Below are 15,606 nucleotides of genomic sequence, written 5' to 3'. Positions count from 1 at the left end.
CTGTAAAACTATTTTTCAATTGCTAATGATACTGAGCAGATAAGAGCAGAGCATTTTATCGACTCTGCCATCTTTACCAAGGTACCTGCTTCTGTTCTATCACCCCCATCGTCTTTTGATTCCTGACCTCCCAGTATAGTCTGAACCACATGCTAGTTGTCATCATTGACTGTTATTTGTCAGAAAGCATCCTTCTACACTTCAAAACTGCAGTTATTGATTCTTTGGAAAAAACAGAAAGCATATGAACTAATAGGGAATCTTGAAACGCAGTTTGTGTACTTCTGCACTCTCTCACTTCTATCGTGTTATGATGCTGAATAGTGTTAGAATCACTGCCTGTACAACTATAATTGGAACAATTGTTGTGATCTGTTTTACCTTAAGCATGGATGCTATGAAGTAATGGGAATTCCTCTTTAACACCCAGAGATGAACAGTAATCTGGAACGATTGGTGAAAATTTACTTGCATTGATATCATGAGAAAGGAATTTTTGAAGCAGAGTATATTGTGCACATGCAACACATCAGGTGTTTAAGAAATGACTTGAGAATGAATTTCTACCCCACACTTAGTCTTGCTTGCACAGTACTGAAATCTGCATGTCCATGTTATTACTGTCGTTTTTTTGGCCTTCAATTAATTTGTTGTTGACCTATTTGATTTCTTGTTTGTAATGTGGAAAATTAATAATCATTATCTCCTTGAAATTTCTATTGTAGCCCACTTAGATCTGTAGTCTTAATTATATAAGAGTTGAGTTCAGATAGTGCACTGGTAATTTTTAATCAAAGTTTGGACAGCTAATTTTGAACGTATTTAAATTTTTTTGCCTGCATTCAGTACTTACATTAGTTTGTGAGAAAATCTTTAATGTGAGATGCAGGCCACTGAAACCTGGTTAGTATTTTGCAGACAGCCATAGAAATCTACAGCACAACAGCAGGCTTTTCAGCCTATCTAGTCTGTGCTGTACCGTTTAAATTCCTAGTCCCACTGACCACGCCCAGGTCATAGCCCTCCATACCTCTGGCATCCATGCACCTATCCAAACTTCTCTTAAATGTTGATATCAAAAATGCATCCACCACTTACACTGGCAGTTAATTCCACACTCTCACTGCCCTCCCTCTGAGTAAAGAAGTTTCTTCTTGTGTTCCCTTAAACATTTCACCTTTCACCCTTAATCCATTGCCTCTAGTTATAGTTTCACCCAGCCTCAGTAGAAAAAGCATGCTTTCATTTATCCTTTCTAACCCTACATTCTAAGGAATAGTTTTAAACTGGTCAATCTTTCCTTATAACTCAGTCCTCCAGTCCTGGCAACATGCATGTAAATTTTCTCTGTTCTCTTTCAACCTTATTTCAATCTTTCCTGTAGGTAGGTGACCAAAACTGCACACAGTTCTCCCAATTAGACCCCACCAACATCTTGCACAACTTCAACATAGTACATCTCCTGTACTCAGACCTTTGATTTATGAAAGCCAATGTGCCAGAAGCTTGCTTTATGACCCTATCTACCCGTGATGCCACTTTCAATGAATTATGGACCTGTACTCCCAGATTCCTTTGTTCTATCCCAAGTGCTCTACTGCTCACTGTGCAAATCCTACCTTGGTCCTCCCAAAGTACAATACCTCACTTAAATTCCGTCTGCCATTTTTCAGCACATTTTTCCAGCTGGTCCACAATCCCGCTACAAGCTTTGGTCTTCCTTGCTATCCACTACACCCCTGGTCTTGCTGTCATCAGCAAATTTTTTGATCCAGTTAACCATGTTATCATCCTGATAATTGATAATAAGTGACTAACAATAATAGACATAGCACCTCACCCTGCAGCACTCCACTAGTCACAGGCCTGTAGTCAGAGAGGCAATCATCTACAACCACTCCCTGCAAAGCCAATGTCTAATCCAATTTACTACCTCATTGTGAATACCAAATTTTGAATGAACCTTGACCAACTTCCCATTCAGGACCTTATTATTAATACCTTGCTGAAGTCCATGTAGACAACATCCACTGCTTTGCCTTCATCAGCGTGCCTAGTATTTTCTCCAAAAGCTCTGTGAAATTGGTTAGACATGACCTACCAGATTCTGACAGCTACATATAAGTTTTGTACTCAAAATTTCTTTTTTAAATGCCCTCCACTTACCAAGTTCACCTTTGCCAGAAAACAGCCTGTCCCAATCCACACTTGCCATATCCTTTCTGATGCCATTAATATTGGCCTTCTCTAATTTAGAATCTCAACCTGAAGACCAGACCTTTTCCATAATACTGCTTGTTTTGAGGAATTATGATCACTAGATGCAAAGTGTTGTCCTACACAAACATCTGTCACTTGCCCTGTCTCATTCCCTAATACGATTTTGAGTACAAAACTTATATGTATCTGTCAGCATCTGGTAGGTCGTGTCTAACCAAACTCCAATGTCTTATTAGGGAATGAGACATTTTGCATAGAACAATATTAATTATAAATGGAATTTATATTCTTGGGCTTCCTGTTATGGCAATGAAAACCTTATTGTTTATTACACTAGGTTAGTAGGATTTGCAAAATCATCTCAAGTGGACGAATTCTTCATTGACCTTAGTGAAATTTCTGCCAAAGGATGAACAGATTTTTGAGCAGTTACTTTTTAAGTTTAACTACTGAGGAGGAATTAAATTAAATTTAAGTCATAATGTTACCCTCTTACTTTTCTCTTTTCTTTTTTAAAAAAAAAGGAAGTTGAGCCAAATTCTCCAGCTGCATTAGCTGGTCTTCGACCTCATACAGACTATATAATTGGAGCAGACACCGTCATGAATGAGGTAAATGGATCGTATTATATAATTTCAATTAAGCTATAAACTACTTGTGGAAAGGAGTGTCATTTGAGTTATTTCCAACCATGAATTTACAGACAACCTTCATGTGATTGTGACACCAGAAAATGGCCCATTCCAGAATTTTCCATGCAGCAAATTTGCAAACACATCAAGAAATGCTAGTTGAAAAAAATATATTTATCTTATTTTCCACATTATTTTTTGAAAGAATTTTTTTTATTTTGTAATTAAAATTTGAGTAGGGGGTTTAAGAATTCCTTAAAGGAAATTTTTTTTCTGTAGCATGGGATCTCTAAATATTCTGGTAATTAGTTTTCTGGAACCATACGAAGATATCTGGGAAATTGAATGTACGTTGCTTAGTGCGTTAACTTCAAGGCTGAACTTTTATTTCTGTGCATGTTTTGAGTAAGGTATTAAAGATTTAGAATATGTGCCTTTAACCTATGAAGGTAATAGGAATGTTAAGTTTTTTTCCCCCAATCTTTTTACGAGAGTTGAACTTGTAAGTGTACTTTGGAAACAAGTATATCCTGAGCAGTCTTTTATTGCTGTAACCTCTGAGTCAGAGTTAGAATCAGTTTTATTATCACTGACTTAAATTCCATGAAATTTGTTTTGGATCAGCAGTATAGTTCAAAAACATAAAATTACTGTGAATTCAATATAAATAGCACTAAAATAGGTAATATCTGTAGGAAATATTACAATGCATTGTAATATGACTTTTGATTTTATGATGTGTTGCATGGACTGGACCCAGGAAATAGCATGACTGAAAAAAATGAATTTTATTTTCATAGTCCGAAGATCTCTTCTCTCTGATAGAGACTCATGAAGGGAAAGCTTTGAAACTATACGTCTACAACACAGACACAGACAACTGCCGGGAAGTTGTTATCACACCTAATACTACCTGGGGTGGTGAAGGCAGGTAAGGTGAAGATATTTTGTTGAGATTAACAGTGTAATTTGGAAATGCTGGTATAGTTGTACTATTCATCTGGAAGGAAAATTTGGTATAGTTACTTTATCTTGAAAATAGCCCAAGGATACCCATCTTTGTATTTTCAAATGTTGACTGATCTTCTGTTCATTTGTTCAGTTTAATATTTTCCTCTTTGAATTTGGTAAATAATGTAAATTAATTATTTTAAGCTTAGGGTGTGGGATTGGATATGGCTACTTGCATCGAATTCCAACCCGTCCATTTGCAGAGGGTAAAAAAATAAGTCTTCCAGGACCAGGTGCTTCAGTCAGTCCATTAAAAGATGGCTTCACAGAGGTAATGCTTGATTTATTTTAACCTGCTAACTTATTTAGCCGATATTGCTTTGTTGTACTGTTGTAAAATTTGATGGCTTCACTATAAAAGAGCTTCATAACATGATTAGCAATCCTATTTTGTGCACTTCTGTGTTTAAAGATAAAAGTCGAATAACTTTACAAGCATTTGTGAAGCAACTTGTTATTTCAATTAGTGAGGAGGAACATCTTTGGTGATAAAACAACTGGTGTCTTATCTCTAAGTGTTGTAACTTACAGTTGTTCAACATAAAACATTGAAACTTCTGCAGAATAGCTTAGAATGGACCTATTGTGAGATTTACCAACATACAAGCTGTTTCAGTTAGTATTGGATTTCTAGTGCTGTGATCATCTTCTCTGGGTTTGCAATTTTATCTTAAAATTGTGTTGCTATTAAGTGTGTCTAAGATTGGAATGTATACTGATAATTCTGCACAATATGGTTGAAAATTCTATCCTGTGGTCAAGATTAATGTTCCATAAAATTCAGTTATTTAATCTAGAAGCTCGTGATATTTTAACAAATTTGCTAACAGATCTGATAAACTTCTCTTATTTATCTTTTTTTGAGGGCTGTTAAAATGTGTTGTTTAATTCTTGTTATAACTTTAACAATACAGTGGATTCTAGTTAATTGGGACACATAGGGACCAGTACATTTTGGCCCAATTAAGCAGCTGTCCCTTAAGCCGAAGTTTCATGGAAATTGTTAAAAAAAAAGGTATATTAAAGAAAGACAAACTGCAGTTTAACTGAGTAACAAATTATATATTTAAATGCAATACAGAAGAAATTAGAACACTAACAGTACTACTACAGTACTGTAAAAGTGAATTAATTTGTGATAGCTATTGATAGAGGAGTTTATCCAGTGTACACTGCAGTGTTCTTTTGATTGACTGTAAATGAACAGCGTCAGCCAGATACTGGTCATTTTTTTTCCCCGGCAAGAGTCAAATCTTTTAGTGGCGTCCTGGGAAGGGTCTGAATTATTTAAGTCAAAAATAAAATTATGAAAAATCACTGTTATTTGAATCTGCATTTGTTGGCCCAAATAGATAACATAATACAAGCACATGTAACTGATGCTTTTTAAAAATCTGTTTGTTCTGAGCACCATGTAGTACAGGCAGTCCCCGAGTTACGAACGTCCGACTTACGGAAAACTCGTACTTACAAACCAAGGAAGGAGAACGTCTGCCATTTTAAGTCATTACTGTTGAGTGTTTAACTTTGTATTTGGCTTAAATTTTTCTTAGTAAGATTCACCCTGACCCCGCTCCTCCTCTCTCTCTCCCCCCCCCACCCCCCGCCCATTCCGGTGGGTTGGTGGTGCAGTGAAATCAGCGCCGGGCTGGAGAACGGAGGTTCGCGAGTTCGATCCAGTGACAGACCGCTCCCGTGCCAGGTTGATTTCGAGTTCGCAACTCAATCTCATTAAAAAAAAACACCAGTCACTTTCAGTTTAAGTTCCCACGCGGAATCTTGTGATATTGTGGAGGATCAAATACCTAAACCCAGCACAGCCCCTTCTTGTCCTATTTAGCGTGTCTCAATGTGGTGGTCCTTAGGACCCAGCGGAGCTCAGGACCCGCCGCCCGCAGTGTTTCTGTACCTTTGACGGGAAGAGATCGCAATTAAAAATAAAGTGGAAATAAAGCATTTGGAAAGAGGTGAAACACCATCGGGCATTGGAAAAATGTTAGGCTATAGTCGGTCAAGCATTTGAAAGGGCCTGCCCCAATGAAAGCTACAATTATTACTAAGAAACACAGTGGTTTAATTATCGGAATACATACGTTTCTTAAGTGTTTTATATGCATAGAAAGGTAAAATATATACTATATACTAAGACAAACATTTGACTGACGCTAAATAATACAGCATGTACTTGTTCCAACTTACATACAAATCCGACTTAAAGACTGACTCAGGAATGGAACTCGTACGTAACCTGGGGACTGCCTGTATCTTAACAGCCATACAAATGCACACGACTGATGCTAGTTAGAAACTGTTTGGCAACAGTCTCCTGTCTTATTTAAACAGCATAGTGTCCTAAATAAATAAAGGGAATACCAGCTGTTTGCTCGATCAGTTTTCGTTCTTCAAAAGTTGTCCCTGTAAGTAGCTGCCCTGATTTAATCAATGACCTACTTAGCTGGAATCCACTGTATATATTTTCAGTTTGTTCTATAACTTGCTGACATTTTAATTTATCTGATGATTAGATAAGTACTGTTATCTTTGTAGGTTCAGCTATCTGCTGTTTCCTCAGCAACTGCTACGAACACCAACTTACAGCAGGGTCTATCTGGACTATCACTTGGTACATCTCCTGTTAACAGTGTTCTTAATACTGGTAAGTATTAATAGTACTTGCATAAATACTTTTACTAAAGAAGAATTATTACGATAAGCAGATCACTTATTATCTGATGAAACAGTTGAGATGTCTTTTGAGCATCTTGAGTCATCTTGGACTTTTTCTTTGTCACTGTCTCTATTTGTGTTTAAAATAATCTTTTTCACTTGAAAGACCTGGGAGGGGAAAGATTACTTTTATATAAGCATATGAATTGTTTGAATAATGCTGGAAATCCAAGCACCATACAAAATGCTGGAGAAACTTGGGTCAGGTAGCTCATGTTTTGGGACAAGACTGCTGAAGGGTCTCTGCTCAAGCTGTCAACTGCACTCCTTTTCGTAAATGCTGCCTGGCCTGCTGAGTTTCTCCAACATTTTGTGTGTGTTGACAGAAATGGACAATTCAGTCCCTTTAGCCTGTCTACTACCTCAGAGATTTTTTTTCCCTGCCCTGAGCTTGTATCTATCCATGTCTTTAATCTACAGAAATCAGTCAGTCACTGGTATGTCAATGATTGACTGCACAGAACCCTGGGGTAGAGACTTCTAAAGGTTAAGTCAGCCATTTCTTGCTCTGAGGGTATACGTAGTTGAGTGAATGAGGTGGTTGGTAGTAGAAGTGGTGCACCATTTTTTTCCTTCCCCTCTGGAGGCTTTTGATAAAGACTAAGATTAGAGATGGTTAGTATTCAGTAGGAGTGGGCAGTTTTTCAGATTATCAGGCTGTGACTTGAGAGTTACAGCAGGAATAAGTATTAACAATTTGCGTAAACAATTTGGTTCAGGTGACCAACTGTAACTCATCTTAGTTCATTGATGACACTAAAAATAAGTCTAAATGTTGCTTGAAGCTTCTTTGCACCCTCGTCTCCACTCATGTTCTCCACCTGCTTTTGGTTCCCTCAGCCAAATCATTGATCAGGTGTGAGTAGTTGATTTCAATCAATAATCCTTCTAATAACTCACTGCTGGCTAAGATAGCCCATTTATTCATACTCTATTTTTACTGTTAACTTACTATTAAACCATGTTAGTATACTATCCTCAATCCATATACTCTTAACCTTGCTCACTGATCTCTGAAGCCTTATTAAAAGCCTTTTGAAATTAGACAATAGGAGCACTAATTGTCAAGAAATCTTTATTGGGAAGAATGATCATACCCCAGGAATGTTTACCATTAGTGCTATTGATTCAAACTGAAGATGCATATGGTTCATTTAGTTTTTAATTGATTAATTGACATTAATAAATAGCATGAATTGCAAATGCTCTGCTCACTGTTGACCTACCCTCTAACCACCTTTATTGTGTGCAGAGCTAACAAGAACTTACTTTGACAACCCGTTAAGCCTTAGAGGTTGAACTGGGTGTCCAAGGCAAATGTCGCAAATGTCTCAAATATCTCTGATATTCTAAAACATCCACAAAAATCAAGAACGATTAAAAATTTGAAACAAATGTATTTAAAAGCAATTAAATATACAGGCAATCCCTGAGTTACGAACGTCTGACTTATGGACAACTCGTACTTACGAACGGCTTGCCATAAAGCCTGTTACATTGAAAATCTGAGTTAAATACAATGGTTCTTAGTAACGAACGCACACACTATGTTGTGATGCTCATGAAACCATTGCGCGGCTTCAACAGTTCGTTGCCTCGTTGAAAGCTGTCCTGCCATTTTTAGTCAGATCACGTTGCCGTTGACACTGTGCTGAGTGTGTGACTTTGTATTTGGCTTAAATTTTTCTCTTAATTACCATTGTAACCATGTCTTCAAAGCGTAAATCTGATGCAAGTGTTGGTGAAGCATCAAAGAAAAGGAAAATGATCACAATTGAAAATAAAGTGGAAATAATAAAGCAATTGGAAAGAGGTGAGGGGCCATTGGTCATTGGAAAAGCGTTAGGCTACAGTCGACCAACAATCGGAACAATTTTAAAGGATAAAGTGAGAATAATAGAGCAAGTGAAAGGCCCTACCCCAATGAAAGCTACAATTATTACTAAGCAACGCAGTGGTTTGATTAATGAAATGGAAAGGCTATTGATAATTTGGTTAGACGATCAAAATCAACATAATATTCCTCTTCGCCTTGCCTTACTTTACTGCAAGAAAAGGCTCAAAGCCTTTTCACTGATATAAAAGCTGCACGTACAGCAAGTGAAGGTGCTTGTGATGAAGAATTTGTTGTGAGTAGGGGTGGGTTCAACCGTTTCAAAGTGAGGGCAAATTTACATAATATAAAGTGCAAAGTGGAGCAGCGAGTGCCGATTTAAGTGCTGCGAGTGATTTTCCTGAAATGTTTTTAAAAATTATTGAGCAGGGAGGTTATTTGCCAGACCAAATATTTAATGTAGACAAGACTGGCTTATTTTGGGGGGAAAAAAAATGCCTGAAAGGACCTACATTTCAAAAGAGGAAAAAAGTGCACCAGGGCATAAGGCATCGAAGGATAGATTTGGGGGTAATGCATCCCGGGATTTCAAGCTCAAGCCTTTGCTTGTGTATTGCTCCCTAAATCCAAGGGCACTTCGCCATATCATTAAGGCATCCTCCCATTATTTGGAAGGCAAATTGAAAGGCTTGGGTTACAATTGCCTCCTTTGGTTCTTGAACCTTTTTGTTCCTGCTATTGAAAGTTATTGTTTGGCCAAGAAAATTCCTTTCAAGATTCTCCTTGTGCTTGACAGCACACCTGGACATCCAAGCACTTTAGATGACCTTCACCCCAATGTAAAAGTCATATTTTTACCCCCCAACACCACATCGCTACTTCAGTCAATGGATCAGGGAGTCATAGCCTCCTTTAAGGCCTATTATTTACGGCGGACTTTCTCATAAGCAGTCAGGGCTACCCAAGATGATGGGAGTTCTGGAGGGATTATAACATCTATGATGCTATCAAAAATATTGCTGATTCTTGGGATGAAGTGAAGCAGTCAAATATGAAAGGAGAGTGGTTGAAATTGTGCCCCCAGTTTGCGCATGCTTCTCGGGATTTACAGCTGACCACATCACCAAAGGCAGGTAAACTGTGGTTGATATTGGTAATGAACTGCAGTTAGACCTCAGTGAAAGTGATGTTGTAGAGTTGCTCGACTTCCATGACGAAGAACTGTCCGATGAAGACCTTATGGAACTAGAGCAGCAGATAATAGCGTTTGAGGAAAAAGACTGTGACCTAGGAACTCTGGAACCGAAAAAGTTTGAGACGAAAAAGTTAGCTAAAGCCTTTCATTTCATTGAAGCAGGGATGGCAAAGTTAGAGGAGTAAGATCCTAATACAGAGAGGTTCACCAAAGTTTACCGTGCAGTTACCGAGGACCTCAGCTGCTACAAGGCCATACATGATGAGAAAAAGAAAAGCTCTGTACAAGCCTCTCTTGATGCCTACTTGAAGAAATTGACTCCAGTAGTAAACCTGCTCTCTCCAGCAGCAGAATCAAACCCTGACTCCCCTGCACCAGGTCCATCATAATGTTACCTCACGAATACCCCTTCCGATATGCAAGATATCGATGCAACCACATGTGGTTACTTTTGTTATTACGGTATTACTATTATGTACAGAACTATTATTATGTTTAAGATGTTTTAGTGTACGTATTTGGGTCAGCACCGCCCCCACTTGTCCCATTTAACCTGTCGCAGTACGGTGGATTTTAGGACCCGGGGCAGCTCAGGTCATGTCACCCGTGGTGTACAGTACGTACTGTACTATATCTGTTCCATTGACGGAAAACGATCACGGTTGAAAATACTGTAAGGTGGAAAAATAAAGTGATTGGAAAGAGGTGAGATGCACTTGGTCATTGGAAAAGTGTTAGGTTACAGTCAGTCACCAATTGGAACAATTTTATAGGATAAAGTGATAATAATGGAGTATGTGAAAGGCCCTGATGAAAGCTATAATTATTACTAAGCAACACAGTGGTTTAATTACTGAAAGACATACTGTATGTTTCTTATGTGTTTTATATGCATAGAAAGGTAAAATATATATATATACCAAGACAAACGTTTGAATAAATGACGCTAAATAATACTGGATGTACCTATTCCGACGCGTGTAAATCCGACTTAAAGATGGACTCAGGAACGGAACTCTTTTGTAATCCGGGGACTACCTGTATTCAAATTAACCCACTTACCTCACAAAAAGTTACATTACTTAAACCTTTCATCCCTTCGCTATTGTCCACAAAAATAACTAAAGTTACTGAGCTGGTTTCAGATCTCATTTAGTCTTGATGCAGGAGGTAGATGGCCAGGCTGTTAGGATGAAACAAAGATGCATCAGAAGTATATTTCAGTAGTTCTACATGGAATTTCCAGCTATTTTTGGGAATGTTTGGCAAACACAACTTGTCCAATATGATAAAATGATTTTTTTTCATTGCCTGCATTATAAGTTAGCCTACTTTGATCAGTTAGGTCTTAAGCATGCACTTGAAATGTTATTAACATACTTCGAAATTTTTGTATGTTCTAATGACTCAGGCAATGGTTTAAGAACTACATCTGGAGGTTTTATTATTTGAGACTCAAATTTATCCTGTAATAAATCATTTTATTTTATGCATTAGAGGAATATCTTTATACTTGCAAATAACAAGAGTATAAAAAGGCAGAATTTCTGAAAGCAAGTATGAATGCACTCAGTAGGTTTATTTGGTATATAGTTATTCTTTGGCAGTGCAAGAGGTATACAACAAAAACATTGTATGCTTCCAATTTATCATTTTATATTACTTCCATGGTATCTGGAAAAATCAAACTTCAACCACATTCTACAAAGCTTAAAAATAGTTTTGTCTACGGTGTTAACTATAGTCTCATAGAATGAAACTATGTTGAAATTTCAAATTCTGGAGCCATTGTAGTATGAGGTTGTTTTTGTTTGAATCAAGATTGGCCTTTGTCTTCCAGATAATTTGAAATAAACATAAAATATAATGAAAATCATAAAAGCTGCACATGCTATAAATCTGAAACAAAAGCATCTGAAATGCTCAGCAGGTCAGGCTGCATCTGTGAAACTCTGGAATGTTTCAAATTGGTAATTTTTTGTCAGAACTGTTCTGATGAGGGGCTCTGATCTGAAATATTGACTGTTTCTTTTCACACAGATATGGTCTGACCAGCTAAGTATTTTTCTTGCATTTTCCATTTTGATTATAAAGAATAGACTGCATAGGGTAATGCTTCTAATATTCTGTCCACTGGAATTATTCATACTGGCTCATTTCTTAAAACAGTTCCAGAACACATTTTGCTCTTTTGCATCCATATTTACTTTTGCAAAAAGATGGAGTCCCTTCGATGCAAGGGAAATGCTGTATATTTAGCAGAATTGTAGTTTGAAGGAGAAGCTAGAAAACTGAGATAAAAATATTTTGATTTTTAAACTTCAATCTCTTTTAAACTGTTAAAGGTGTTCCAACTGTTCCATTGTTACCTTCATCTGCAAGTTCAACCTCCAGCACAGTTCCAGCAAGTATAAATGTTGATGCTACTCTAACTAGTAAGTCTACAGTCATAATTCAATAGATAATATGGGAAACTTTATTTGATCTGAATGTTGATTTGTCTCTCTCATAACTAATAGAAGATATAATACAATTGAACTCAAGCCTGATGTAACCTGATTTTAAAACTGAATTGATCAAAAAATGGAAGGCAGTATCTTGGAATTACAGAGTTGGAGAAGGTTCAGTCACACTCCAATAATCTACCATCCAACATTTGGAAATCCTTACGGTTTGACATCTGCCTGACAAGTTACTGTTTGTTGTGTCTCGTACCTCTTCTACCTCCCTCCCCTCCCTGCGTACTGGGAGCTGGACTCCTACCGTCCCTTCCAAATGATCTGACCTTGTTTCTCACACTCCCTTACATTGCCTTGTTCATTGGAAAAATTATGTTACACAGCATCTTTATTTTAAAAAAAAAAGCGAATCATGAATGTGTTTGGGTTTATATCGAATAACATCCAATAGTCCAAAGAAATTGCCTGAAGTATGCCAGATTGTGTACTTTTTGCACAGTAGCGTCGTAGTTAGAACATCACTTTACAGTACAGGCTACCTGAGTCCAGTTCCTGCCACTTACATAAGGAATTTATAAATTTTCCCCGTGACCACATGGGTTTCCGTCAGATGCTCCTGTTTCCTCCCACAGTCCAAAGACTTGCTGGTTTTTAGGTTAATTGGTCATTGTACATTGTCCCGTGATTAAGCCTGGATTAAATCGGGGGATTGCTTGGCAACATAACTCAAGGGCCATCTCAATAACTAAATCAAAATTTGACTATATAGAAAAAGGGGGCAGGATCATAAAGGGAATTGAAAAACTAGGAAGGGAGCTCTGAAATTGGTTATGTTTGACCTAATGTACAGTGATGCCATTTAATGTTCAGTTGGCATAAAACTTCCTTTCGCAATTCAGTTTGTATTATAACTTAACCTTTAAAGTAAAATTTTGTATTCCACTTCTAGTTTGTGATTGACTTTGAAAGATAGATTCTGAATATTATAATAAGATGCAGATAGAGTCAGTCAAGCTTATTATGTTGCACAAGTACATTTGTGCAGTGGAAAGCTTGCAGCAGCATCATAGATGCATGGATTACAGAAGCAGAGTTCACAACAAAAATGCAAAGTAAATGTAATTATAAATGATTTTTACAAGAAAATGCAGTTAGAGCAAATTAAACAAAGTCTATTTTTATTTTAATACAAAGTGTTGCTAAACTGAAATGATTAGGGCATTGCTGGTGATTTCAACAACCGATTGAATACTTGTAGCTGTTCTTGAATCTAGTGGTGTGGGACTTGAGGCTTCTGTACCCTCCCCAAATGGTGGCTATGTAAAGCTGGCATGGCTTGAGTGGTGGGACTCTTTGAAAGATGTTGGTGTCTTGAGGCAGTGCTTACAATAGATGGTACCAAAGGTGGAAAGGGATTTCCAAATGTTTTTGTCAGTGGTTAAACAATTGTAGTTAATATGCTGTAAAGCTTTTGGAAAGGTATGTCATACTTTGGATTTTGGGATTCTTCTGAGATGGCATAGGCACTGCAGAGTATTCTTTAACTTCATGAGTATATGGGATATATCTTTCAATGTTTACAGGTCTAATGCCATTACCAAGTGGACTGCCTAATCTACCTAACCTACCAAATGTGGATCTCACTCTACAAAACCTTGCTCCAGTGACCTTACCAGGGATAGGTGTGGTACCTCCACTCACTGGTAAGTTTGTAGTCCTTTACTCAATTAATGCAGTTACTTTAAATTAACCAGAGTCATTTAATTATAGGTTAAGTGGTGAGTATTGTTTGAATAATCTCCATGGCTGATTTTTAATCTGTTTAGCACACTGATTCCATGCATGTGAAAATTTTGTTGCTGTTCTTCCTTCCCAGTCCATTGTCAAATTATCTGAAATTCTCAAGATATAAAATGACTTTTCTATTTTTTGTATTCTATCTTAAATTAAACTGCTGCACACTCTGTTATGATTAGAACATATTTTCTGTATCAGCTTATTTACCATCTTCTAAATTTTGCCTTTAGAAATATATGTAATAAATTCCATCCTCTGATAAAATCATTGGTATTAACGTTATAGTGCACACTGTAACCTAATCCAAATTAGAGATAAAGTAAAATGCTCAGTAATTACAGTACCCTTTTATTGTGATTTTTTTTCCTCCCCCCCCCCCCCCAGGTTATCCATCTTCATCAGCCACTCAGTTGCCACCACTAAATCTCTCTGGACTGCCCCCTCTGACAATGCCTACCATGTATCCCTCACAATCACCCATGACTGGAGGAGTAAAGGCTGGTCTGTCTGAAACAGTTTCGGCCAGCTCTCCAAGAGTAGGTGGGTTTCAAGTTCCTGCCTCTGGACCACCTACTGAACAGACCCCTGCCCTCATTTTAGATACTACAACTGTTTCCATGACAACTGCTGGCATCCAGGCAGCTGCATCACCATATGCAAGTAATGAAGAACCATCATCCGTTTCCACAGATGTTCAATCATCTTCTGTGTCATCTTAACTACAATTTTTTTCAAAAGCAGAAGCTGATTAATCTATTTATTCAGCTGCAGAAAACTTGTTCTGCAATTAACATATAAAGTGTAGACTGGCATGATTGCATATGAGCTTTAAACCTTTGTACATAATTATAAGGCTGAGGCAAATACATAACCTTTAATACAATTGGATGGTTAACTACATTGTTTAGCAATGTGGTACTTTTGATGTAAATGGAAAATAAATTATTTTATCAAGTACGGATTTAATTCCCTCTCTTCTCCCTGTCCTCTGGTAGAGCTACTCTGCTGTCCAATTACTTATTGCATCTTTAGCCACCATCTTGTCTGTAATTTCCCAGCCTGTACAGTTTTCAGATCAACAGGTAAATACTTGTTGTTTCAGTATGCACCCTGCTGTTTTTAATGACAATTAAAAGAAAGTAATGTGGGTGAAAGTATACGTGCAGTTGAAATCCAGTAGGCGTCTCCGTGAGCTTAGCAGAATACATTTGAAAGGGATGATTAAGCAATAAATTCCACTAAAAAAAACACTGGTATTTTTCAGAATAGAATGAAAAGACTATTTTTAAACAAAAAATTATCTTGTCAGCTCTAGTGTGCCAAACTACGATTTTGCTTTTGTGTTTATAACCTGAGATTCCTGTTTCATTGTCAGATTCTGAAGTGAATGATACAATATGAAAGAAATTATGTTGGCATTCTTAAAGTACTAACAGGTTCAGCACTTAGTATAAATGTAATCATGTTAAGCATTTTGTGTGCAGTTATGCCATTTAAAATGGTGCTGAATTGCTGAGTTTTAACAAAAGGTCATGTGTTCAAATTTAGAAAGAATGAGGCAAGAAGGAAGTGTAGGGCTCATTTGAGAAGCTCCTTAAAAGTCTGTGGAGGGAAGTTACCTGACTGGTAGCACTGTACAATATGAGTTGTTATAACCTCAGATTTTAAGCAGCTTTCCAGCCAGGCTTTTCTATTTTATCTCAAACTTTGTTTTGGCTAAACTTTAATAAA

At 37.3% G+C, this 15,606-nt stretch overlaps 1 protein-coding gene across 3 annotated transcripts in view; it reads left to right on the top strand.

The window, feature by feature from the left end:
* gorasp2 (golgi reassembly stacking protein 2) overlaps positions 1-14,836 on the top strand; it is a 34,801-nt gene extending 19,965 nt beyond the window's left edge. For all 3 annotated transcript variants that reach the window (XM_059966588.1, XM_059966589.1, XM_059966590.1), the window contains 7 exons: positions 2,745-2,831; positions 3,653-3,783; positions 4,008-4,134; positions 6,411-6,519; positions 11,965-12,054; positions 13,662-13,781; positions 14,260-14,836. In XM_059966588.1, coding sequence (XP_059822571.1) covers positions 2,745-2,831; positions 3,653-3,783; positions 4,008-4,134; positions 6,411-6,519; positions 11,965-12,054; positions 13,662-13,781; positions 14,260-14,594 — 999 coding nt within the window. In that variant the 3' untranslated portion in view covers positions 14,595-14,836. The remainder of the gene's footprint in view (positions 1-2,744; positions 2,832-3,652; positions 3,784-4,007; positions 4,135-6,410; positions 6,520-11,964; positions 12,055-13,661; positions 13,782-14,259) is intronic.
* Positions 14,837-15,606: the final 770 nt, after the last annotated feature.

The sequence above is a fragment of the Hypanus sabinus genome, chromosome 4 (genome assembly GCF_030144855.1).
Source record: "Hypanus sabinus isolate sHypSab1 chromosome 4, sHypSab1.hap1, whole genome shotgun sequence".
In the NCBI taxonomy this organism is placed as follows: domain Eukaryota; kingdom Metazoa; phylum Chordata; class Chondrichthyes; order Myliobatiformes; family Dasyatidae; genus Hypanus; species Hypanus sabinus.
This window is presented reverse-complemented; position numbering and strand designations above follow the sequence as displayed.